This window comes from Labeo rohita, chromosome 4 (assembly GCF_022985175.1).
Source record: "Labeo rohita strain BAU-BD-2019 chromosome 4, IGBB_LRoh.1.0, whole genome shotgun sequence".
Lineage (NCBI taxonomy): Eukaryota > Metazoa > Chordata > Actinopteri > Cypriniformes > Cyprinidae > Labeo > Labeo rohita.
Window position 1 is genome coordinate 39568247 of NC_066872.1, and position 24134 is coordinate 39592380.

Here is a 24134-nt window from a genome sequence, read left to right on the forward strand (position 1 = left end):
AACAGCAGATGGCGCTGCTGAGACTGAAATTAATCTGAAAGCGTTTATACATTCGCTATAATTCAAATACGTGAATGCCTACCACAAAACAAAACCTTAAACTACACTAAACGAGTTTCATCCACATATAACGACACAACCCACATAAAGGGCACTTTTAAAAGCAAACGAGGGTTAACATTCAAACAGCTTCAGAAACGGAAGTCACCAACGGGCTTCTGTAGACACTTCCGCTCTGTATGAGGCGAGGCAGAAAAAAAGCGTATCCTCCATCCTGGTATTTGCCTTCATCCTGGTCACTGCAAAGTCCCCGTACCCAAAACAGGAAGTAAGTACCAAAACCAAAGCTAAATTTCACTTTCGCTCACCTCTCTGCGCTGGGCTTGTGTTTTTTTATTCTATACGTAAATAATATCGAATAAAAGCCGTCGACAGCTCAACGGTTTCGTGTTGCACATAAACATGGCGTCTTATTCCTCGTCTGCTTATATTAGGAAATTTACAACAAGAATGGTGCATACCGTGATTTTATGTTGTGTATTATCATAAAAAACTTAAGTATGATCGCAAACATTTGTGTGTTTCATTCAAGTTTCCATTAGCTATGGTCTGAATGTTTACCTTAGTATAATAAATATTCATTATAATGCAAATGAAGTGTTGAGGTTTATCATTAGCGCATTTAAAGTGAGTCTGACTGTGTGTGTATTAACCTGTAGGCTGAGCATGAACACAGGAGATGTCCCAGCCACTGTGACCCTTGAATCTGTCAATTCTGTCACATTTACTCAGGACACTGATGGAAATATAATTCTGCACTGCCCTCAGAATGGTGAGAGACACTTCTCCAGGTTGCACACTCATGCTAACTATACTGGTTTCGTTTAACGTTATATATTGTGCTTGGTTTGGACATGCAGATGGGGAGGATCTTGGTTCGGACGGGACCACTGAGCCTGTTCACAAACGTTTGCGATTGTCCGAGGATGGGGAGGATCCTCAGGACTCTACCTCAGCGGAGTACTCTGTTGTCACTCTGCCAAGTGAGTATAAACACACATGCACGTTTGTACACTGTTATTATATATGCGCAAACTACCAGTCAAAAGTTTTTGAACTTTAATGTTTTTTAAAGAAGTTTCTTCTGCTCACCAAGCCTGCATTTATGTGACTAAAAATACAGTAAAAGCAGTAATGTTGTGAAATATTTTTACTATTTAAAATAACTTCTTTTTATTTGAATATATTTTAAAATGTAATTTATTCCTGTGATGCAAAGCTGAATTTTTAGCATCATTACTACAGGCTTCAGTGTCACATGATCCTTCAGAAATCTGTCTAATATTTGCTGTTCAAGAAACATTTTTAAAACAGTTTAATATTTTTTCAGCATTTATCTAAAATAAAAGCTTTTGTAACATTCTACACTATACCATTCAAAAGCTTGGAGTCGGGATAATTTTTGGGAAATAAATTATAAAAATTAATACTTTAATTTCTATTTAAGAAACAGTAATAAAACATTAATATTTTCTGTTTGAAAAGCTATAAAATTATTAATTTGTATTAATTATATAATTGTATAATTAATGGTATAGTGTATAATGTTACATTTCATATATTATTTCAGATAAATGCTGATCTTTGGATCTTTCTATTCATCAAAAAATCCTGAAAAAAAAAAATACTCAAATTTTTTAAATATTCATAATAATAAAAATGTTTCTTAACAAGAAGGATTATTGATCAAATTTGATCAAAAGTGATGATGAAGACGTTTATAATGTTACAAAAGATTTCTATTATAGATAAATGCTTTCTGAAAAAAATTCTACTCAGCTGTTTTCAACATAATAATAGTAATAATGTTTTTTGAGCAGCAAATCAGAATATTAGTATGATTTCTGAAGGATCATGTGACTGGTGTAATGATACTAAAAATTCAGCTTTGAAATCACAGGAATAAATTATACTTTAAAAACACTAAAATAGAAAGCGGTTATTTTAAATAGTAAAAATATTTCACAATTTTACTGTACTTTGGATCAAATAAATGCATGCTTGGTGAGCAGAAGATATTTCTTTAAAAACATTACAAATCATAACCATGTTTAAATATTTAAATGTAATAAATCACATTTAAATTTCTATATAATAAATAAGTAATTACATAAATGTATTTTTTTGTAATATTTTAATATATAATTATTATCACTTGCACTTATTGATGATAAAGTGCATTAAACTGTTTACAGGGATATTTTATTAACTGGTTCGTGCTGTTTGTAGTTACAGAAGGTGATGAAAGTTTCGAGGTGACAATGACTGCTACAGAGATGAGAGATGGGGAGCTGGAATCAGATGATCTTTCTGAAACACAGGTAGAAACCCTAGTTCACATGTTTATGAGTGTAATACAGCTTAGTTATCAGCTTTTATATAGCAGCACAAATTGTTTCAACATTGATAATAAATCCGCATATTGGAATGATCTAAAGGATCATGTGACACTGAAGACTGGAGTAATGATGCTGAAAATTCAGCTTTGATCACAGGAATAAATTCTATTTTAAAATATATTCACATAGAAAACAGTTATTTTACATTGAAATAATATTTCACAATATTACTGCTTTTTCTGGATTTTTGATCAAATAAATGCAGCCTTGATGCTGTTTTTGTTAACAGGATAAGGATTCTTCAGCCCAAAAGAAAGGTAAAGATGTCTCAGCTGTCAGTCAAGCCTGGTTTACTACAAAAGAGGATAAAGACACACTGGTTAATAAGGGTAAGTTGTATTTTGCATAGATACAGATGTGTATTGTCATACAAACCCAGCATAAGAAATATATATCAATGCACAAACTCATAGTATTTATCATATATCCTCAGGTCACAAATGGAAACAGGGTATGTGGTCAAAAGAGGAGATTGATCTCCTGATGAGCAACATTGAGCGTTATTTAAAGGTGAGCATGCTTTATAAATGCATCACTTGATCATCATTTGATATGCACTCTCACAATTCATCTGTCTGTGCATGCTGACTCAGAACCGAGGGATTCAGGACCCTGCGGAGATCATCTTTGAAATGTCGAAAGAAGAGCGAAAAGATTTTTACCGCAGTATAGCGTGCGGTTTGAACAGACCGCTGTTCGCCGTATACAGACGCGTGTTACGGATGTACGATAACCGGAACCACGTAGGCAAGTAAGGACATAGTTGCTTTTATTTGTCTCTTAAGCAGATTTACAGAAACAGAAACAGTTATATACTTCAAATGATTAGTGTAATATTTGATATGTGCTATTTTTGTTGTTTAGATACACTGATGAGGAGATCAATAAATTGAAAGAGTAAGTTGAGCCATGCATATTGAATGCCATAAAGTGTGATCTGAATGTGTGAGTCTACATTGTCAGATTTGGGTGTGTGTTATTAGGCTAAGGCAGAAACATGGAAATGACTGGGCTACCATTGGGGCGGCACTTGGCCGCAGTGCATCGTCTGTGAAGGATCGCTGCCGACTCATGAAGGACACGTGCAACACCGGTCAGTTTTTCCTAATTTTATTTTACTGTCCTACCAAAGAGGGCAATTATACCAGAAGAATCATATCTGTTTGAAAGATTTGCTATACTTTTTACTACATGTTCTATACTATTCATTAATAAAAAGAAATACACACAAATACATATATATTGTTTATTTCATTTATTTTATTAGTGAATGATAAGAATTATTATTATTATTATTATTATTATTATTATATAAATTATTGAAATTAAAGTAAACATTACTACTATTACACTATACTGTTTACTTTTCTATTATTCACAAGTAAAATAAATTTGTTTAAATAATAATGATATATATATATATATATATATATATATATATATATATATATATATATTTTTTATTATGGAATTCTAAAAGTATTACTATTATATAAATTATTGAAATTGTACTAAGTATTATTACTATAATACTATATTATAATTATTTTAATTATTATATTATTTATAATATAATATTTTAATTATTTTATTTTACTATTTTTTTTCATTATTCATTAGTAAAATAAATAAAATTAAATAATCATATATATAAATAATTTTAATTATTTTAGTAATTAATGATAAAAGTATTAGTATTATTGTTGTTATAGAAATTATTGAAATTGTAGTAAATATACTATAACATAATAAACAATTACTTTACTGTAATTAATTTTTTTATTCATTAGCAAAATAAATAAAATAAAAATATTTTATATATATATATATATATATATATATATATATATATATATAAATTATTTCCCTTTTATTTTCTTAATGAATGATAAAAGTATTATTATATTATATATTCATTTTTGAAATTATAGTAAATATTATTACTATAATACTATAATATACTATAGCATTATAGTTATAAATGAATTATTTAATGAGTTAATAATTATTTTAATGATAATGTAAATATAATGCTAATTATTTTTGATAATTAAGTTTTAAAATATATTTTATAACATAGAAACATGTTCATTAAACAAACATGTTTCTGTTATGAAAGCTATATTAAAAATAAAGTTTTTAGTTTAATAGAATTATTGAATATATTAAAGTAAATTAAACAAATGTTTTGTTTTTTATTTTGAAAAAAATTATAAAAATAATTATATTATAAAGTATATAGAATATAAATAAGAGAATCTATTATACAACACATTTTATATATACTTTTTTTGTATTTTTTTTAGATATATAGTTAAGTTGTGATCCTGAGTGACACTAACGTCATCTTAAACTCCCACACTTTAGGAAAATGGACGGAGGAGGAGGAGAGACGGTTAGCAGAGGTGGTCCACGAGTTGACTGGCACGGAGGCGGGTGACGTTGTAACTCAGGGAGTCTCTTGGGCATCGGTGGCCGAACTTGTCGGCACTCGCTCAGAGAAGCAGTGCCGCTCCAAATGGCTCAACTACCTTAACTGGAAACAAAGCGGCGGCACGGAGTGGACCAAAGAAGACGACATCAACCTTGTTCGCAGGTAGTTCACAGCAAAAGGGCCGCTGTATATCTGTTCACAAACTAATTATGAATCATTAATCATAACTATGTATGAGCAGGATAGCCGAACTGGATGTGGATGATGAGAATGACATTAATTGGGACATTCTGTCCGGCGGGTGGAGCAGCGTTCGCTCGCCTCAGTGGCTACGCAGCAAATGGTGGACCATCAAAAGACAAGTGGCCAATCACAAAGAACTTCCTTTTCCTGGTGAGACACATTCTTTGTAGTTTTATAGTCTGTTATAATGTGAGTTCAGACACTGAAGCAGTGTTTTCTGTGTTGTGTAGTCTTGTTGAAAGGGCTGCAGGATGTTGTGGAGGCACCGCCGTCTACGATGAACAAAGTTGTGGTGGTTGGTTCCCGATCTGCGAATGCTTCGCCCAGTCCCGTCACCGCACTGCAAATCCCGGTCCAGATCCCAGTGCAGATCACACATGTCTGTGAGTAAAATAGCTGTGAATGTATTTCACTGGATAGTTTGAATTTTGTGGTTATGAGTTCAATGCACTGTTCTCTGTCTCCACAGCTTCTTCAGACGGTGCAGGTGGGACCTCAGACAGTGAAACGATCACGTTGAACTCCGGAGCTTTACAGACCTTTGAATTACTGCCTGTGAGCACCTCTGATCATTTTTCAAAAATATTCAATTATTAAATAATTATAAGCTGCTTTTATAAATCATTTGTGTCATTTCCTCCCTAGTCATTTCACTTGCAGCCCACTGGCACACCTGGAACATACTTCCTCCAGACAGGAACCAATCAGAGCCTCCCGCTCACACTCTCAGCCAATCCCACGGTCACACTCACAGCTGCAGCTTCGCCATCTTCACCAGACCAGATTATATTACACAGCCTCACGGTAAGTCTTATGTGTGCATAAGGTTTATTGATGTTAACTATTTAAAGATATATTTGTTAAATTAATAAATATAAATTAATAAATAAAATTAAATGAATAAAATGTTAAATGGATAAAAAAAAATTATTTCAGTTAGTTGCCACGGCTCTTTAGAATATTTTATATTTAGTTTGATATTGAAATACTAAAATGGCTAAAACTAAAATAATAATTAATGAAAAAATATGTATTAAAAGTTAAATTAAAATGACAAAGATAAAATAAATTAAAAATAAATTAAAAACATCAAAATGACTAAAGCTGAACTTTAATTTATTAAAAAAAAGTGGAACTTTAATTATTTTGTTTTAATTATTAATTTTTATAGAGGTAAAGTTTTAAATGAAATGAAAGAAAATACATTTCTTTAAAGGAATTCAAAATATTTATAAAAACTACAATAGTATATTATTGATAATAATATATATATACATTTCACATACATTTAGAAAAAAAAAGTAATAAAAATGACTAAAACAATATTACTAAAACTAAACTTTAATTTGCAATTATTTTCTGTTTTAATTATTTTATTAAAAGCAGAATTTAAATGCTGAAAATATAACAAAATAAAAACTAATTTAAAATATTAATAAAAACTACAGTAGTGTGTTATTGATAATAAAATATTTACATTTTACATATACATTTTTGAAAAACATAAATAAAAATGACAAAAACAGTTAAAACTAAATTTTAATTTTCTGTTTTTATTATTTATTTTATAAAAGTATAATATATATATATATAAAAAGAAAATATAAAATATAAAAAATAAAAACATTCAAAATATTAATGAAAACTACAAAAGTATGATATTTATAATAAAATATATCAATTTTACATATACATTTTTAAAAAAAAAATTATAAAAATGACAAACATTACTAAAACTAAACTTTGGACTATTTTGTTTTAATTATTTTATTAAAAGTAACATTTAATTGAAAAAAGATATAAACAATAAAATCTAATTCAAAATATTAATAAAGACTACAATAGTATAGTTATTAATATATTTAATTATCACATACATTTTTTTAAAACTAATTAAAATGACAAAAACATAATTACTAAAACTAAACTTTAATTTGCAGTTATTTTCTGTTTTAATTATTTTATTAAAAGTGAATTTTAAATAACAAAGAAAATATTTAAAAAATAACTAATTCAAAATATTAATAAAACTAGAGTAGTATGTTATTGATAATACAATATATACATTTTACATATACAAAAAACTCATAAAAATGACAAAAACAACAACATTACTAAAACTAAACTAATTTGCATTTACTTTCAGTTGTGATTATTTTCTTAAAAGTAAAATTTAAATGACAAAAATTGTTTTACTCAAAATATTAATAAAAACTACAATAGTATTTTATTGACAATAAAATGTATTAATTTTACATATTAATTTGTGGGGAAAAAATTAATAAAAATGACAAAACCTCAGCAAAATTACCAAATCTAAACGTAATAAATGTAACTTTTTAAGTTTTAATTATTTTATGAAAACTAAAATAAAAATTTAAATAAAAATGAATTCAAAATATTAATAAAAAATCACAATAGTATGTTATACTAAAATGTATGCCAAAAATAATGTGCTTTTACAAAGCCTGTAATTCTCCGTCTTCCATTTACTTTCACCATCTGCATCAGACCGACAATGAGAATGTGACCGTCCAAATGTCCCACCCTGGCATCATCATCCAGACGGTGACATCAGAGGACCTCTCGGACCCTCTCGGCCAATCAGAGCTGGAGGCAGAGGAACAGGAACTTGTAAAGGAAGAGCCTTCAGAAAACCAAAACAACACCGGAGAAGACGAACAGAGTGAAGAGAGATCAAAAGACATGCAAGAAAGCGAAAAGGTATCCTCTGAAGCCCTTACAAAAGTAAGTGATCTCAATCCACTCATCTGCTCATGAAATTCTCCTTCCTTTCTTTAGAGTCTCGACTCTCCTAAAGCAGAGGAAACGGTAGAGAGTTCAGGGATGGGCGAAGGAGCCGTGCTCATGGTCCCGTCTCCGAGTAGCTTTATTCCTACTAATGAAGACATCAGCACAGATTCAGTCCTGCCACTTGGAACGCTGACAGGTAATGATGTGAACTAGTTGACTAAGTCTAACAAGATAGTGTAAGCGCTCTATTAATTTGTGTTTTTTCATGCAGATCCTATTCTGCAGAACCAGGAAGAGGGATCAGACTGATCAACAAGACACAAAACACTTTAGATGATACGTTCCCTTAAATAGGGACAAATGCAGCATGCAGAATCATCCAGATGTCATCAAAAGAAACGTGCGTGCATCAAAACACTTCAGTATTTATTTATCATGCAAGTTCCTGAGCCTCATCTCTGTCTCAGTGAATTTAAAAGAAACATTAAGTATTCTAAAACACTTGTTTTTTTTGTTTTTTTTTTAAGGTGTATTTAAAATGTAATGCATTCATTATTTTAAATGTTACATTTTTGTGTATGTATATCTAGATTTGACTAGTTTTTGTAACCTACTTTCCTGCTTAACAGTAAAACTTGATATAAAGCTACGTGGAGCTACACTGTTCTGATATATTAGAGAATGTTTGTGTCATTCCAAATGTCCGCTAGACTAGACGGCCATAATTTATCGAATGGTTTAAATATTCACCTTACCTGTAAAATAGTGCCTCTGTGTTTATTTATTGAATAAACAAACTTTTGTCACCACTTGTATGTCATTACTATTACTGTTTTCCCATTTAAATGATCTGTTCTCATTAATAACAGTTTTTTTTACTATAGTTATTGGTTACATTTTGGTAAATCTTAATTTATAAACATCTGACTTGTTCCCAAAAGCTGCTTAAAGCGAAGGACTGTATTACTAAGTTAATAGCTTATGTGTTTTTGTGTGTGTGTTTATTTTTTGTTTTGTTTGAGGAGAAATGCATCTAATTTCTGCACTGTAATACCAAACAAAATGGCAAAAATGGTGATTATGGAGGCTGCTTCTGAAAATTAAATTAATAAAAACCAAAACTCAGTTCTCTCACTTACAGCCATTATTTATGCCCTTTAATAGTTTTAGTTTTTTATAGTTTTTTTTTTTTTTTTATACTCCTTGGTTTTAAATTGTAATTGGATTTTTTTTTCTCTTTTTCTCAGAATTGCATGTTTATTTTTCACTATTTGTGTGAAATTTATATATTTTGTTATTGATAACATACTATTCTAGTTTTTATTAATATTTTGAAGTTTTCATTTTCTTTCATTTAAAGTTTAAGTCCTCTCACCTACAACCAGTGTTATTTTAATATTGTTTATTTATGCCCTTTTATAGTTTTTTAAATATATATTTTTATTGCAACTTTTTTATTTTAATACTCTATGGTTTTGATTACATTTTAAAGTTATTAAAAGTTATTTTTAATTTTTTTCATTAGGTTTACATGGAAGCCTGTTTCTGCCACTTAATAAAAAAAATAATAATAGTGGCTTTTTATCTCACAATTCTGGCTCAGTTTAAATCTTGTAAATCTTGACTTTTTTCAGAATTGTGAGGTACAAACTCGCAATTCTGACATTTTTTTCTCAGAATTATAAACAATTGTGAGTTATAAAGTCAGAATTGCGAGACAAATTCTTGCAATTCTGAGAAATAAAGTCAGAATTACGAGATATAAACTCACAATTCTGACCTCTTTCTCAGAATTGCTAGTTTACATCTCGTAATTGTGACTTTTTTTCTATAAGTTCACAAGTTTATATATCGCAATTGCGAGTTAAGTCTTTATAACTTGCAATTGGGAGTTTATATCTCACAGTTTTGAGAAAAATAAAATAAAAATAAAAAATAAAATTAAAAAATGAAATACAATTCGCAATATTTAGTTTTTTTATGTTACTATTTATTTATTTTATTTTACCAATTAGTAATTTTAGTGCCTCAAATTCAACCAAACGAAAATGAACAGTGCTGCTAACTAAAATAAGTTTAGGGTTTTAATTTAGTGTTTATATTGTATTTTATTCCAACTATATTTCAATTAAAAAAAAAAGAAAAACATTTTTATCGTTTTAGTTTTTACTTAAAAGGTCATTGCACACTGAGTTATGTCCGAAACGTTAAAAAACAAATACCTTGTGTTACGTTCACACACGAAATACAATTCGGATCGGGTTCGATTTTCTGCGTAAAAACTGAAGTGCAGTGTTCCATCCCCTCCACTAGGCGGCAGAAGCGGGTGTCAACTTCGGTGTGACACATTTGGATGCTTTGAAAGAAAACCGTTCACACGTGCGGGTTGTTTGTAAAAACAAACTGTGTAGATGGCAGCTCAGAGATAGGGTCTTAATGTCTTTAAACGGTATATATTCCAGCTCAACAGCAAATTAAACCGACACATATGCGTTAAAGTGCAGGAATCGAGAATCACGCAACTCGCTTAAGTATCCTTTCATACACCAACGCTAAATTTATCTTGTAAAATGACTACCACGGGTTATATAACACTCTTTACGTTTTGTAAAAGTCAGATACATAGTTCCTATGATATGTCAGTCATTTAAATTAACTAAAAGGAGCAAAACACCTTTTAAAATGTGTTAAAACTTTCTGTGAAGGCTTTGTTTACATGCTGCCGTTTTGCTAAACTCGCCATCAGATCTTTAAAACAACAAATCAATCAGTAGTTGTTGCGTTACCTTTATAATCCTTGAATTAATTACCCTTTAATATTTATTTTATAAAGTAAAATACTAATTAATGGCAATGTATGAAGCTCTTAACTTTCTGTTGCCTTATGGTGTTGTAAACAAGTTCAGTGTTTTGTTTAATAGACAGTATTCATATATGGGCCATTCTACACAATTGGTACAAACTGCTGTTCCACAGCCAAAAAACACATTTAAAAAGCATTTAAGTATTCAAATTTGAGATGTTTACTAAGATCCGTTTATTGTCTATTAAAACCTACAATAATATTTAAAATATTAGTTCGCTTAATATATATAAAATCATTTTTAGTAAGTACTTTCAATTGTGAGATGGCTGTCTGGAACTTTAGCCGTTAAATTTAAATTATGAAAATAATATTGAAATAACGTTTGCATTTTATTTTTCTATTTTCTAATAGTTTTCTATTTTTTAATTCTATTTTCTTTGTAAATTATGAAACTTTATGTAAAAAAAAAAAAAAATCTGTCCTTTGTTTTTATGTCACTAGTGAAACACTGAAATAAATGTTTCAGTAGTGACAAGGAAATTTTTAATTCTTCATTCTTTATTTAGGAAAATAAACAAAATGTTAGTACAGTATGCAAATTTTTATGTTTTAGTAGTGTTTTAGTATGTGGGTTAAAATTCTGTAATGTGATGTGGTCGCTACCAAAACATTACTGTATTATTAACTAAGATGATAGTGTTGGATTCAATGTATATTCAAACTAATGAATCCGTAAGTTTGAAAACAGTATGATCATCTTTTTTGCTTTTTACAAAGAAAAACTGGATTCAAAATACAACAAATCTCATAAATCACACTTGAAATTTTGCTCAAATTGTAACCGTTATTTATTTACCTATGAAAACTTTTTATTAAAATAGAAAAAATATAATTTGCAAAAAGGATATAAACAAAATCTTATTAGGCTAATATAACCCTTCTTATTAAATTATATATTACTGTGTTTTGGTAGTGACAATTTGGGGAAAAATTCCAAAATGTACTGAAAATACAATAATTTATATTTTAAATTGTTTAGATATACTATATTTGGTTTAATGTCTTGCTTCTGTGTTTCCCCTACAGAATAAGGGATGTGTTTGGACAGAAGCAGAGCTCTGGGACGTGTGGACAGACATTGACTGTAATGATGGACATCTGCTCATGGACAGGGAAGTATTACAACAAGTGGTCCTTGGTCCTTTTTGTTATTAATACAGTGTTTTTTCTTCCAGAAGGAAGCATAACCCCTGCCAGACGTGATGTAGTGACGGCCATCTGCTCATGGACAGGTAAGTATTATTAGGTAAGTCTTTTCTTTTCTTTTCTGTTTTTTTTTTTTTTATTAATACAATATATTTTCTTGTATCAAGAAGCATAACCCCTGCTGGACACCGGGACGGGGCTCAGGAAGGACCCAACTCATCCCCGTCCCTTCATTCACACAACACTCACTCATTACGCAGTGATCTGGCTGGAATCGAACCAGCAATCTCTGAACCGTGAGGCAGCGCTCTTACCTGTGAGCCACAGATCACTTGTTGGAGCTTGTGCTGGAACTTATATTTCACTGTTCACCTGTATGTGAGTTTACAATAAAGCAGTTAAAGCTCAGAGTTGGCTGGTTGTTGCTGAGGTGAGATTCGATCCCCTGTCTCCATCACAGCTGGAAACATGTGTTTAACCACTAACCCATTGTGGTTTTCACGCTTTGTGCTTTATTTTTAAGGCACTTTATTGGATGTAATGACAATTTAAATGAGTTAAAGCTTTCAGTTGGGTGATTGTTGTCTGGGATTTGAACTCTTGCCTCAGCCGCAGATTTATCAGCAGGAAACGTGTGTATAACCACTAACCCATCACGGCTTTCACACTGAGTGCTTGCATTTGGGACACTTTGTTGGATTTCTCATTACATCAATTAAACAAGAGCTTTCATGGGATTTGAACTCAAGACTCCAACATTACAGTGCAACACTTTATCTACTGAGCCAGGTGAGTGTTTTGGATCAAACTTTATTGAACATTTGTCATACATGTAAAAAAAAACTTGAATAATTGTTGAATTAATTAAAAGAACATATATTATACAGACACACCATATTTAATGGTATTTGATGATTTCAATAAACTATTTGCAATGTGTTTGTAAAAGCTTTTTTAGGAATGAGTTTTTCTTGCATTCACAGTTTTGTCCAGCAGGCGTCACCAGTGTGGTGTTTCGAGCGATTCGAAACAGTGAATCATTTTGTGAATCATCTGATTCAAAGACTCGAAAAGGTTCGTTCTTCGTCTCTTTGCTCCTGCTGCTTTGTTTTAATAATGCATATACACTTTTTATCCACACGGGGGCGGACACACTGAATTGATCTCATGCATTTGTCTGTTAGATTCATCAGTAAAAACATTTCAGTGTTTAGCCATTATATTAGTCATTAGTTTATCAGCTATCATGTTGGTACAAGATTTTATTGATCATTCGTCCAAATCTGTTCTGTCTCCTCCATCCATAACCTCATCACCCATGCAGAGCTTCAGATTGAGACTTGGAGCAGGACATGGCCTGGGAAGCGCTCACTATCCAGATGATCCTCAAGGTGGCGCTAGAGAATGTATTCCAATTCCCCATAACCAAACAAGCAGTAAAATTAATGTTGCTCGAGTCTGCAAACACAAGCACAAAACACCAAAATCACTGTTTAACTGTGAACACACATCACACATATACTTTTAAATAAATAAAAACAAATATGCATCTCTGTTTCCAAGCTAAATCAGTCCAGGGAGATCTTAAGTTCTCGTGTTATGTGTGTTTACATTTTGAGCACGTGCTTTTGAGTTCAACACTCATTTGATGTGTTTTACCTCACCATTTGAGAGCTGATTATGTTTATTTAACGAATCTGGTAGGTCCGTGTTTCTCCTCTGTTGAAAGCTTTGACAAACTCATATATTTGTTTAAAAAAACTAAAATGTAAATCTCAGGCCTCTGAAGGTCGACTCGCCTCTTCGGGTTCAGTGTGATAGAAACTGAAGTGCAGTTTTTCCTCCGCTCCACTAGGCGGCGTAAGCGGCTTCACGATCAGACTGACACTTCGTTCAGGATGCTCGACCAACATGGCTTTGTTTACAAGCGTGCACACTGTTTAAAACACAGATCCTGGAGACGACAGCTCAGTGACAGTTGTTAAATGTCGCTAAACAGCGGATATTCCCGCACATCAACACACAGAAACGACACATGCTGCGAGGAAACGATTGACAGGCGACTCACCTGTAAGTAACTGCACACATGCAGCTCATTTTTTCTTGCTTTATCCTTTTCAAGTTGTTATTGTTTGTATTTAAGGTCTTATTTGAGGTTTGCGAAGTGTTTAAATGTTAGGGTGTGTTTGTTTCTTCTGATATGTTAAAGCAGGGCTGCTCTCAGTTTGTTTACATTCATAGTGATGGATTTAATGTGCATTCAATGTGTGTCCACACAGACTCGACCTTTGTCATGTCTCAATGAATCGCCTTCTGATATTCTGAAGTAGAATAATAAGGAATGGCGTTTTTGTCTGTGTTGTTGTTGTTGTTGTAGTCTTGCTGTAGGTGATATACTTGTGTTTGTTATTGGGGTCAATAGGTTTGTGAAGCTCTGTTCCTGCTGCTTTCATGGTTTTGTAGAGTTGCAGTTTTGCTTTTTAATAACATTCATAGTGATGGATTTAAGGGCATTCAATGCAAAGTGTTTAAATGTTGGGGTGCCTTTGTTTCTTCTGATATGTTAAAGCTGCTCTATCAATTTGTTTATATTCATAGTGATGGATTATGGACATTGTACTAATAAAAATCTATTTTGTTTCTGTTATTCTGCAGCACAGTAACCAGAGGCTGAAACAACGACAAAAGAGCAAACAAAGAGACCTCATCTTCATCATGTGAGTCACACAGCAGTGAAAATAAATGAATATTCATGTAGTATGTGTATATAGACTTATTTAGACTAACTTGACTTAGTTAAGATGTTTTAGATGTGTTATATATAGTAATGTCTGTTTGTTTTTGACTTTTCTCTACAGGAGGGATGTGTTTGGACAGAAGCAGAGCTCTGGGACGTGTGGACAGACGTTGACTGTAATGATGGACATCTCTTCATGGACAGGTAAGACTTACAACTTGTGTTTGTGTTTTGTTGTGTACTAAATGTGTCGGTTACCATCATTTTCTTTCTGGAGGGGGTATTTTCTTACCACCTCTAGAAAGCAAATGATGGCAACCGAAAGAGGTGGGGAAGGGACGGCGGGGCTGTTTTTTATACAGCTGATTTTTTTTTGTTCTAGCAAGAAGCATAACCCCTGCTGGACATCGTGCCGGGGCTCGGGGGGGGGGGGACCCGAATCATCCCCGTCTCTTCATTCACACAACACTCACTCATTACGCAGTGATCTGGCTGGAATCGAACCAGCAACCTCTGAACCGTGAGGCAGCGCTCTTACCTGTGAGCCACAGATCACTTGTTGGAGCTTGTGCTGGAACTTATATTTCACTGTTCACCTGTATGTGAGTTTACAATAAAGCAGTTAAAGCTTTGAGCTTTGGCTGGTTGTTGTCTGAGGTGAGATTTGAACCCATGTCTCCAGCGCAGCTGAATACGTGCACTTAACCACTAACCCATCATGGTTTTCGCAGTTTGTGCTTTATTTTTAGGGCACTTTGTTGGATATAATGACAGCGATTTAGAGTAAGCAATAGTGAGATTTGAACTCGGGTCTCCTACATGAAAGTACAAAGCTGTAACCACTGTGCTATTGCATATGTGGAGTAGTCAGGTGTTTTAAATAAGGTTGTATTGAGAACTTTGTTGTAAAAAATTACTAAAAAGAAGCAACAGTGGGATTTGAACTTGGGTCTCCTAAATAAAAACACAAAGCTTAATCCACTGCACCACTGCACCTGTGGAGCTCCTAACTGCTTCGGTAGAGTTGCATTGATAGCTTTGTTGTAAATTATGACAGAAATAAGAAACACTGAGATTTGATCCGAAAAATGTCACGTATGATGGGCAAATGCTTGAATGCCTTAGCATAATCAGTAGTGGGGTTTTAGCTCAGATATATTTTAGGTTTTGTTTATATAATGAAAATTATATAAGCATTTAGCAGAAGTGGGATTTGAAAGCAGAAGTGAGGCGTGAACTCTAAATTTAAAACAGAAAGCCACTGTCTTCGCTTAAAAAAAAAAAAAGCAATGCATAAGATTTTAACCAAAACATAATTATCAATATTCAATATTTATCATTTATCAATATTTATCATTTTTCAAGCATGTTCATCCCTCATGGGGGTTTTTGAGCAACGTGGATGAATTTTTTTTTTTTTTTTTTTGACAAAATTTTGAAATAAGTGAGCTTTGTCTTTGTGGCTTTTTTTTTTATTCTTTTTTTTTATCATTTTGGGATATTGCAAGACATGATTAAAATGTTATGTATTTGTTGTATAGAAAATGGAATACAGGCCTACTTACAAGGAGGTTTTTTTTTTATTGAAATTCAAATCCAAATTGCATTTAATTAATTAGCTTCTTGGTTAATTATCAATCTAATTTGCATAAAGACAAAGCTGTAAACACTTATTGGCAGGGTTGCATGTCCAAACCCAGCTGCACCTTCTAGTGGTCACAAAGACTTGCTGAAATGTGAACCAACAGACTTCCCCATGTGTTTCAGCAGAACTTATGTAAAACCTTTTCATGTTTCACTTTGTATTCAAATGACAAAATACAAAACATAATTGTGTATATGTATTTATTCATTACATAAAATCCAAATTACAACAGTCGATAACCAAAATGGCAAGGTTTTCACCATATCAAATAACACAGTGTTCAGTAATTTAGAAAAATGAACAAAAAGCATAATTTACAATGACTGCTGCATGAAGTGCTTTGTATTCAAGATTGCATTTCTAATAATTTAAATACAAAATAAAGATTTTTCCTAATTAGGAATGTACCATAGGTGTGTCATGTACAAATATAAAAGCATTATGCATTACATTGCCATGGCTTATTTCAAAACCTCCAAGTCTTGGCATACAGGTTAAGCTGTGTACAGCATCGAGGGTGCAAAACGTGTGCACGGACATCCCAGAGTGCTACTGATCGCTAGCATATTTGCATCTACAATATGTTTAGTCCATTAACATGGCTCCCAAAGGCAGACTGGCCCTGCCCACACAAATGGGGCTTGTAGGAAAACGAATTCTCCTGATTCAAGAACTCAGGTGGGGTTCCAAAGCACCCACATAATGATGAACATTCCGCTGACTGGGACGGCTCCCGTGGAAACAGCATTATAAGGCATTGCTCTGTTTGTCACGCCCCACGTCGTGAAAATACAAGTTGGCACAGATACACAGCAGAACGATGGAACCGAGCATGTAGTAGATCAAGTTGCGAAACTTGGGCTCCAGATCTCCTTGCCTATACCAGTATATCTGAAAGAGAAAGAGATGGATTTTAATTAGGAATTGCATTTGAAACCATTTAAACAGTTAAAAATAATGCTAATTCTTACCAGAACCAACACTGAACCGCAGACTAATATGATACAGACAGCAAAGAAAATATTCAGTGGCTTGGGAGGCAGTGAAGGGAAGACAAATGAGCTAATGATGGTCACCTGAAAGACATGGTCAAAATTCAGAGTTAATGACAATAAGTGACCCTGGACCACAAAACCAGTCACGGGTATATTTGCAGCAATAGCCAACAATACATTGTATGGGTCAAAATGATCAATTTTTCTTTTATGCCAAAAATCATTATGATGTTCATTAAAGATTAAGTTCCAGAAAGATATTTTGTAAATTTCCTACTGTAAATACATTAAAACTTAATTTTTGATCAGTAATATGCATTTGGACAACTTTCAAGGTGATTTCCTCCATATTTTGATTTTTTTCACCCTCAGATTCCAGATTTTCAAATAGTTGTATCTCAGTCAAATACTGTCGTAACAAACTATACATCAATGAAAAGCCTAAATGTAAAAATTATTTATAACTGGTTTTGTGGTCCAGGGTCACATATGATTAACAGACACATACTGAGATCTTTAGTAGAATTTAATAAAAATTTACCAGAACAAGTAAAGATGCAAGTCCACCGATCACTAGATTGATGATTCTATCCTGAAAGTGATTGACAAAAATATATTAGTGTAGTTGACAGAAAATAGTTGCACTTTACAGGTACTGCTAAAGGTAAGGTGCTGTAGTAAACATTATGTTTTATTATTTCAATTCAAATTTATTTGTATAGCGCTTTTCACTATGCATATCGTTGCAAAGCAGCTTTACACCAAATTGACATTTTTACAATATATGTAGTAGTAGCTTGTTGTACATATGAAAGAGATGTGTGGTTTACATATCGTCAATATACTGAAAGCCTTGAGCTAAAAAACAAAAGTTGCTGGGAGAGTCACATTGGAAGATTTAAAGAAATAGTTCACCCAAAAATATGAAATCCAAAAAATCATCTCAAAATGAACTGTTTTGGACTGTTTTTGCTTTTAAATGGTGCATGATCTGCACATATTTCTCTTTTGATTCAGACTAGACGACTTCTCCACTGCAGAATGCAATATTGTGTATTAAAACAACGGTATTATAGATAGAAACGACGGTTTAAAGTTAAAAACATCTTAATGATGGATCTGTTTTGTTAAAAGCTTTTCATTTCACAAGACATTAATTGGTGGACTGGAGTCGTGTGGATTACTTCTGAATTGTGATGTTTTTAGCAGCTGTTTGGACTCTGACGGCACCCATTCACTACAGAGGATACATTGGTGAGCAAGTGATGTAATGATATATTTCTCCAAATCTGTTCTGCTGAAGAAACAAACTCATCTACATCTTGGATGGCCTAAGGGTGAGCAAATTTTCAGAAAATGTTCAATTTTGGGTGAAATATTCCTTTAAAGTCACAATTACCTTTTTTACATTTGTAACGTAAATGCAATAATCTCTCCATATAGTCTTCTATAAAATTTAAAGGGATAGTTCACCCCAAAATGAAAATTGTGTCATTAATTTCTCACCATTATGTCTTTCCAAATCTGTAAGACCTTTGTTCGTCTTCAGAACGCAAATAAAGATATTTCTGATGAAATCCGAAAGCTTTCGGGCCTGCATAGACAGCAACACAACTGACACGTTCAAGGCTCAGAAAGATAGTAAGGACATTGTTAAAATAGTTGAAGTGAGTTTGAGTTGTTCTAACTACCTTTTTGGGCCTTGACCGTGTTAGTTGCATTGCTGTCTATGCAGGGTCAGAAAGCTCTTGGATTTTATCAGAAATATCTTAATTTGTGTTTCAAAGACGAACAAGGGTCTTACAGGTTTGCAACGACATGAGGGTGAGTAATGACAGAATTTTCATTTTTGGCTGAACTATCCCTTTAAGTAAACATGATTATTTTTACATTTTTTGTATTGCACTTGGATGAAATAATACATCAAGTCACATAAATAAAAGAAAATTTAAATATGTGAGTAACCCTGGCCGACGTCTCCCCAAACAGAGGCCTGTTGTCCATCCCGCTGGTCCCATAGGTGCGTGTAGCGAAGTCATCCATGGCCAGAGCAGTGCACACACCCCTACCTGATATCTTCTACCAGCAGCACCTCCTCTGGAGCGGAGGATGGCAGTGCATGTTGGACTGGATTCGCTCCTCAAGGAAAGAGATTCACAAGCAAGACATAGTCACGGTCCAGTTACCTAGAGAATTAAAACAATAAAACATTCATTTAGTTCACTCATAATTTCATGCCACACTAAAACGAAGTAAAAAACCCAGAGGCCAAGCACTGAATGATCTGTCACGAACTTTGCTCCTTTTCCCTTAAATTCTAACTACTTACAATGGAGCTTCACAGTAACACAACAAGCCTGCCTTTCTAATAATCAGCCCAAGGGGCTTGAGTTGATTCAGGCGGACCGGATCATGAAACCATAAGAACGGCCTTAAAAATGTCATGTGAGGGCTTGATCTTGACGTCACTGCAGTAGAAAACAAGGCTCTGCTCAGTTTAATATGGCTTGTGAAGAACCAAGATATTTAAACTATATTATGCCAATTTATTCGTCACTAGAAAACATATCCTTAAAGGGACAGGTCATCTAAAAATTTAACTTCTGTCATTATGTATATAATACATAACGTATATAAGTTTGGAACAACATGATATGCATTAATAATAATTATAATCTACATGAACTATTGGTATAAAGGGAAAATTAAGTTCTTAAACGTCATATGTGACCCTGGACCACAAAACCAGTCTTAAGTCGCTGGGGTATATTTGTAGCAATAGCCAAAAATACATTGCATGGGTCAAAATTACTGATTTTTGTTTTATGCCAAAAACATTAGGATATTAAGTGAAGATCGTGTTCCATTAAGATATTTTGTAAATTTCCTACTGTAAATATATAAAAACTTAATTTTTGATTAATAATATGCATTGTTAAGAACTGTATCTGGACAACTTTAAAGGTAATTTAAATTAATTTTCTCAGTATTTTGACTTTTTAGCACCCTCAGATTCTAGATATTCAAATAGTTATATATCGACCAAATATAGTCCTATCCTAACAAATCACATATCAGTGGAAAGATTATTTATTCAGCTTTCAGATGATGTATAAATCTCAATTTGGAAAAATTGACCCTTATGACTGGTTTTGTGGTCCAGGGTCACATATAATTTGACATGCACAACCTAAAGCATTACCTTGGGATCTGAGGCAAATATTCATTATGATATCTAGATGCAGTTCATGTCAAAAGCATTCCAAGGATGCAAGACAATAGTGATCTCCAGACTATTTTTCAGCTCTGTAACCAAATAAAGCAAATGCTCCATTAGTGTCTAATGTTACATGCTTTCATTTTCTAGTATTGATTATTCTAGTCCAACGTTAATTGCTTCTCAAAAAGAATGTGGCCTATTTAAAGTTGCTTACTGATAACAAATAAAACAATCGTACATCCATATCTAAACACTTTATCAGTCTAGTAAATAACTTTATTACTTTGACTGTAATCAGCGCAGGTGCATGAACTGGTTTACATATGCGATGCTCAATAAATATCATCCACTAAACTGTCTTTTTTTAAATCTGAACGTGTGACAGCTAAGTGCTTTCAGTTGGAAAAAAGTAAATATGATCACAACCAGATTGTTGTTGTAGATTAATATTAAGCTATGAAAAAGCTAACAAGCTAATGTGAATGAAAACAAACCGTGTGAGCGGCACAGAGGAAATTAGAGTATAATTAACTATTAAACTTACTGAACTTACCTGGATATAAAAAAGAGGGATTTGTTGATCACACACGGGTGTTTTCCGAACGGAGTATTATCCGCATGACTTCAAAAGATCAGTTATGACGACTCGCTGCATGAAACCGGAAGTGACGTTTTCTTAAAGGCGTATGCGGTGCGTTATGTGTTCGTTTATTCATTTTTAAGCGCTACTGAATTTGAATTTAAAAAATGAAACTACATCAAAAAGTGCTGTAGTTGTACATAATAACACATCATAGTCGAAGATAACAATAAAAACAATGATACTTAATAACAGGGTAAATAAAATTTTAATTAGCAATAATTAACGTATGTCCCTGAATTAATATTGATGTTCACAAGCTATTTAGTTTTATTGTTCTATATATTTCACCAGTGTTTTATAACTTTCTCACAACCCAAAACTGAGAAAAAAACACATCTGTAGTCTCTGCCTAATTACAAACAATGTACATGCATTGATTTTTGTGCTATGACAGTGTCATATGTGAAATTTATACATGTGAAAGCTTAATAAATTAGCTCATTGATGTATGGCTTGGACAAAATTTTGCTCGAGATACAACTGTTTGAAAATCTGCAATCTGAGGGTGCAAAAAAATCAAAATATTGAGAAAATCACCTTTAAAGTTGTGCAAATTAAGTTGTTAGCAATGCATATTACTAATCAAAAATTAAGTTCTGATAGGAAATTTACAAAATAACTTCATGAAACATGATCTTTACTTAATACCCTAATAATTTTTGGAAGAAAAATCAATAATTTTGACTCATACAGTGTATTTTTGGCTACAAATATACTCATGCTACTTAAGACTGGTTTTGTGGTCATTTCCAAATGAAAAAAAAAAAAAAAAGAAACCATTAAAATTGTGCCAACCTACGTTTGGAAAAATTATTAATAAGATGAAAGCTTGGCTATTTATTTACCTTTAAACATGAAACAACAAATGGTTCATTTACATGACAAATGTTTCTTTAAATCAATAGTTTTATTCAGAAATTGTACCATGGCTTATATTATGAATCCAGTAGGATAACTCTGATAATGCATTTTCTAAAGAGAGTTTTACAAAACTAAAAAATAGAAAATGGCATAAGTGCTGGGTCGAGGAGCTGTTAGTATGCGTACACTTTCACTTTATGGACCTCTCGATCTTCACACTCCCGCTTTCTGTTGTAGTAGTAGAATGTGTTATCTCGACGCTGAAGCTTCTTCACAAACCCAGTGTCTGGCCAGCGGTCAATCTGAAAGGACAGCGTGACAACATTCAACAGGAATGTGCAAACTATAATAAAATATATGTGAGATATTAACTGACAAAACAGGAACACTTTTATTAATATTAAAATCAAATATAACGTAAAACGTAGTCAATGAGCTTCTAATATATACACTGCCATTCAAAAGTTTGGGATTAGTAAGACTTGTAATGTTTTTTTTTAATGATATTTGTCAAGGATGCATTTTTGGATCAAAAATACAGAAAAAAACAGTAATATTGTGAAATTTTACTGTAATAAAAAAAGTTTATATTTTAATATACTTTAAAATAGAATTATTATTATTTTCATCAGCCATTACTCCAATCTTAAGTGCCTCATGATCCTTCAGAAATCATTCTGATATAGTGATTTATTATCAATGTTGGAAACAGTTGCACTGCTTAATATTTGTTTGGAACCTGTGATATTTTTCCAGGATTCTTTCACAAAGGTAAAAAAGTTAAAAAGAACAGCATCTATTTTAAAATAGAAATCTTTTCTAACAATATGAGTCTTTGCTATTATTATTATTTCTTTTTATTTAACACATCCTTGCTGAATAAAAGTATTAATTTCTTTCAAAAATAGAAATAATAAAAATCCACTGACCACAAACTTTTGAACGGTCATTATATTGTTAGAAAAGATTTCTATTTTAAATAAATGCTGTTATTTTTAACTTTTTATTCCACAAAGAATTCTAAAAAAAAAGTATCACAGGATCCAAAAAATATATATATTTTCAACATTGATAATCAGCATATTAGAATGATTTCTGAAGGATCTGAGAACTGGAGTAATGATGCTGAAAATTCAGCTTTTATCACAGAAATAAATTACATTTATTATATATATATATATATATATATATATATATATATATAAAATCAATTTTATATATATATAAAATTACATGTTGTCCCCTGTATTTTTAATCAAAATAAACGCAACATTGTTGAGCATAAGAAACGTTTTAAACGCATTAAAAATCTTACTGATCCCAAACTTTTGAACGGCAGTGTAAATAATATGAAATCCAAAAATTCAATATATATATAGAGAGAGAAAATGTATATTAGAAATGTGTATGCATGTTATAAGGATTGTTTAAGCATTATATAATGTATTAATCATACAAAAAGGATCAAAAGTGGATACCTCGACTTGTTTTATTTGTCTATACTCCAGCTCATCTCTGTATCCAGCTTGCTGAAATCTATACAGGTTCTCAACCTCTCCTGTCCACTGCTTTGCTCGGCTCATGGACTTTGGCTTGGCGTTGTTATCCAATAAAACTGAACAGGACATGATTTCTGTGAATAATAACACACATATCACATATCACATTCAGTACAAAATCAAATACAAGTCAAATAAACTTATCAGATGTACAACACCACATCACGCTAAATGTTACGCTCAAAAACATTGCCAAGTAACGCTCACCTAAAGCAGGAAATACTGGATTTACAAACTTAACAGCTAAGCATCTAGTCTAATTCATTCAAAACAAGCCTTAAACGTCAATTTGTTATATATTTATTATTGTTACTAATGTTTTTAATACAAACTTACACTGACGTGTCTGACAGAAGGGCTGAATTGTCAACATGCAGCTTGGCTGAACAATCTTGCGCATCATTTGTTTCCTAGCAACAAAAAGAAATGGCCAATCAAAACAAACCCGGAATTCCACGATTTGGTTGGCCAGTTGACACTATTGCCGGAAGCTTGCTTAGATAAAAACAGACTGAGCAGTTCGTAAATATGCGTATTTTTCACATCCTCACTAGCATTTTTTGTCTCAGTGT

The 24134-nt window shown here is 32.3% G+C and overlaps 3 protein-coding genes and 1 long non-coding RNA gene across 7 annotated transcripts; 2 read left to right on the forward strand and 2 right to left on the reverse strand.

Annotated features, from left to right (window-relative positions):
• Positions 1-10: 10 nt before the first annotated feature.
• On the forward strand, positions 11-8990 carry dmtf1 (cyclin D binding myb-like transcription factor 1). 2 transcript variants are annotated; one of them, XM_051106925.1, is made up of 17 exons: positions 11-328; positions 720-832; positions 921-1043; positions 2290-2381; positions 2689-2788; positions 2893-2969; positions 3053-3210; positions 3324-3356; positions 3443-3552; positions 4827-5055; positions 5135-5286; positions 5367-5519; positions 5606-5691; positions 5782-5940; positions 7648-7860; positions 7939-8086; positions 8162-8990. In XM_051106925.1, the coding sequence occupies exons 1-17, from the start codon at positions 240-242 to the stop codon at positions 8197-8199; spliced, it is 2073 nt and encodes a 690-aa protein (XP_050962882.1). In that variant the 5' UTR covers positions 11-239; the 3' UTR covers positions 8200-8990. The 2 variants fall into 2 exon arrangements, with proteins under 2 accessions (XP_050962882.1, XP_050962883.1); XM_051106926.1 differs by lacking the exon at positions 11-328 and adding an exon at positions 343-513.
• A 1264-nt stretch (positions 8991-10254) lies between these two features.
• LOC127164079 (uncharacterized) lies at positions 10255-15273 on the forward strand. Its single transcript, XR_007827590.1, has 9 exons — positions 10255-10339; positions 11783-11988; positions 12070-12691; positions 12886-12976; positions 13227-13293; positions 13758-13972; positions 14558-14619; positions 14761-14843; positions 15022-15273. It is a non-coding gene; the product is annotated as an uncharacterized LOC127164079 (long non-coding RNA).
• Positions 15274-16470: 1197 nt separating this feature from the next.
• tmem243b (transmembrane protein 243, mitochondrial b) lies at positions 16471-21177 on the reverse strand. Of its 2 annotated transcripts, XM_051107732.1 has the most exons (6): positions 21053-21177; positions 20482-20585; positions 19245-19465; positions 17821-17871; positions 17256-17360; positions 16471-17175 (listed from the first exon to the last, which is right to left on the reverse strand). In XM_051107732.1, exons 3-6 carry the CDS (start codon positions 19320-19322, stop codon positions 17032-17034), a joined length of 378 nt encoding a protein of 125 aa, XP_050963689.1. In that variant the 5' UTR covers positions 19323-19465; positions 20482-20585; positions 21053-21177; the 3' UTR covers positions 16471-17031. The 2 variants fall into 2 exon arrangements, with proteins under 2 accessions (XP_050963689.1, XP_050963687.1); XM_051107730.1 differs by lacking the exon at positions 20482-20585 and having other exon boundaries at positions 21053-21172.
• Positions 21178-21328: 151 nt separating this feature from the next.
• Positions 21329-24099, reverse strand: meig1 (meiosis/spermiogenesis associated 1). Of its 2 annotated transcripts, none has more exons than XM_051107733.1 (3): positions 23905-24099; positions 23482-23636; positions 21329-22305 (listed from the first exon to the last, which is right to left on the reverse strand). In XM_051107733.1, the coding sequence occupies exons 1-3, from the start codon at positions 23963-23965 to the stop codon at positions 22177-22179; spliced, it is 345 nt and encodes a 114-aa protein (XP_050963690.1). In that variant the 5' UTR covers positions 23966-24099; the 3' UTR covers positions 21329-22176. The 2 variants fall into 2 exon arrangements, with proteins under 2 accessions (XP_050963690.1, XP_050963691.1); XM_051107734.1 differs by having other exon boundaries at positions 23899-24001.
• Between the last annotated feature and the right edge of the window lie 35 nt (positions 24100-24134).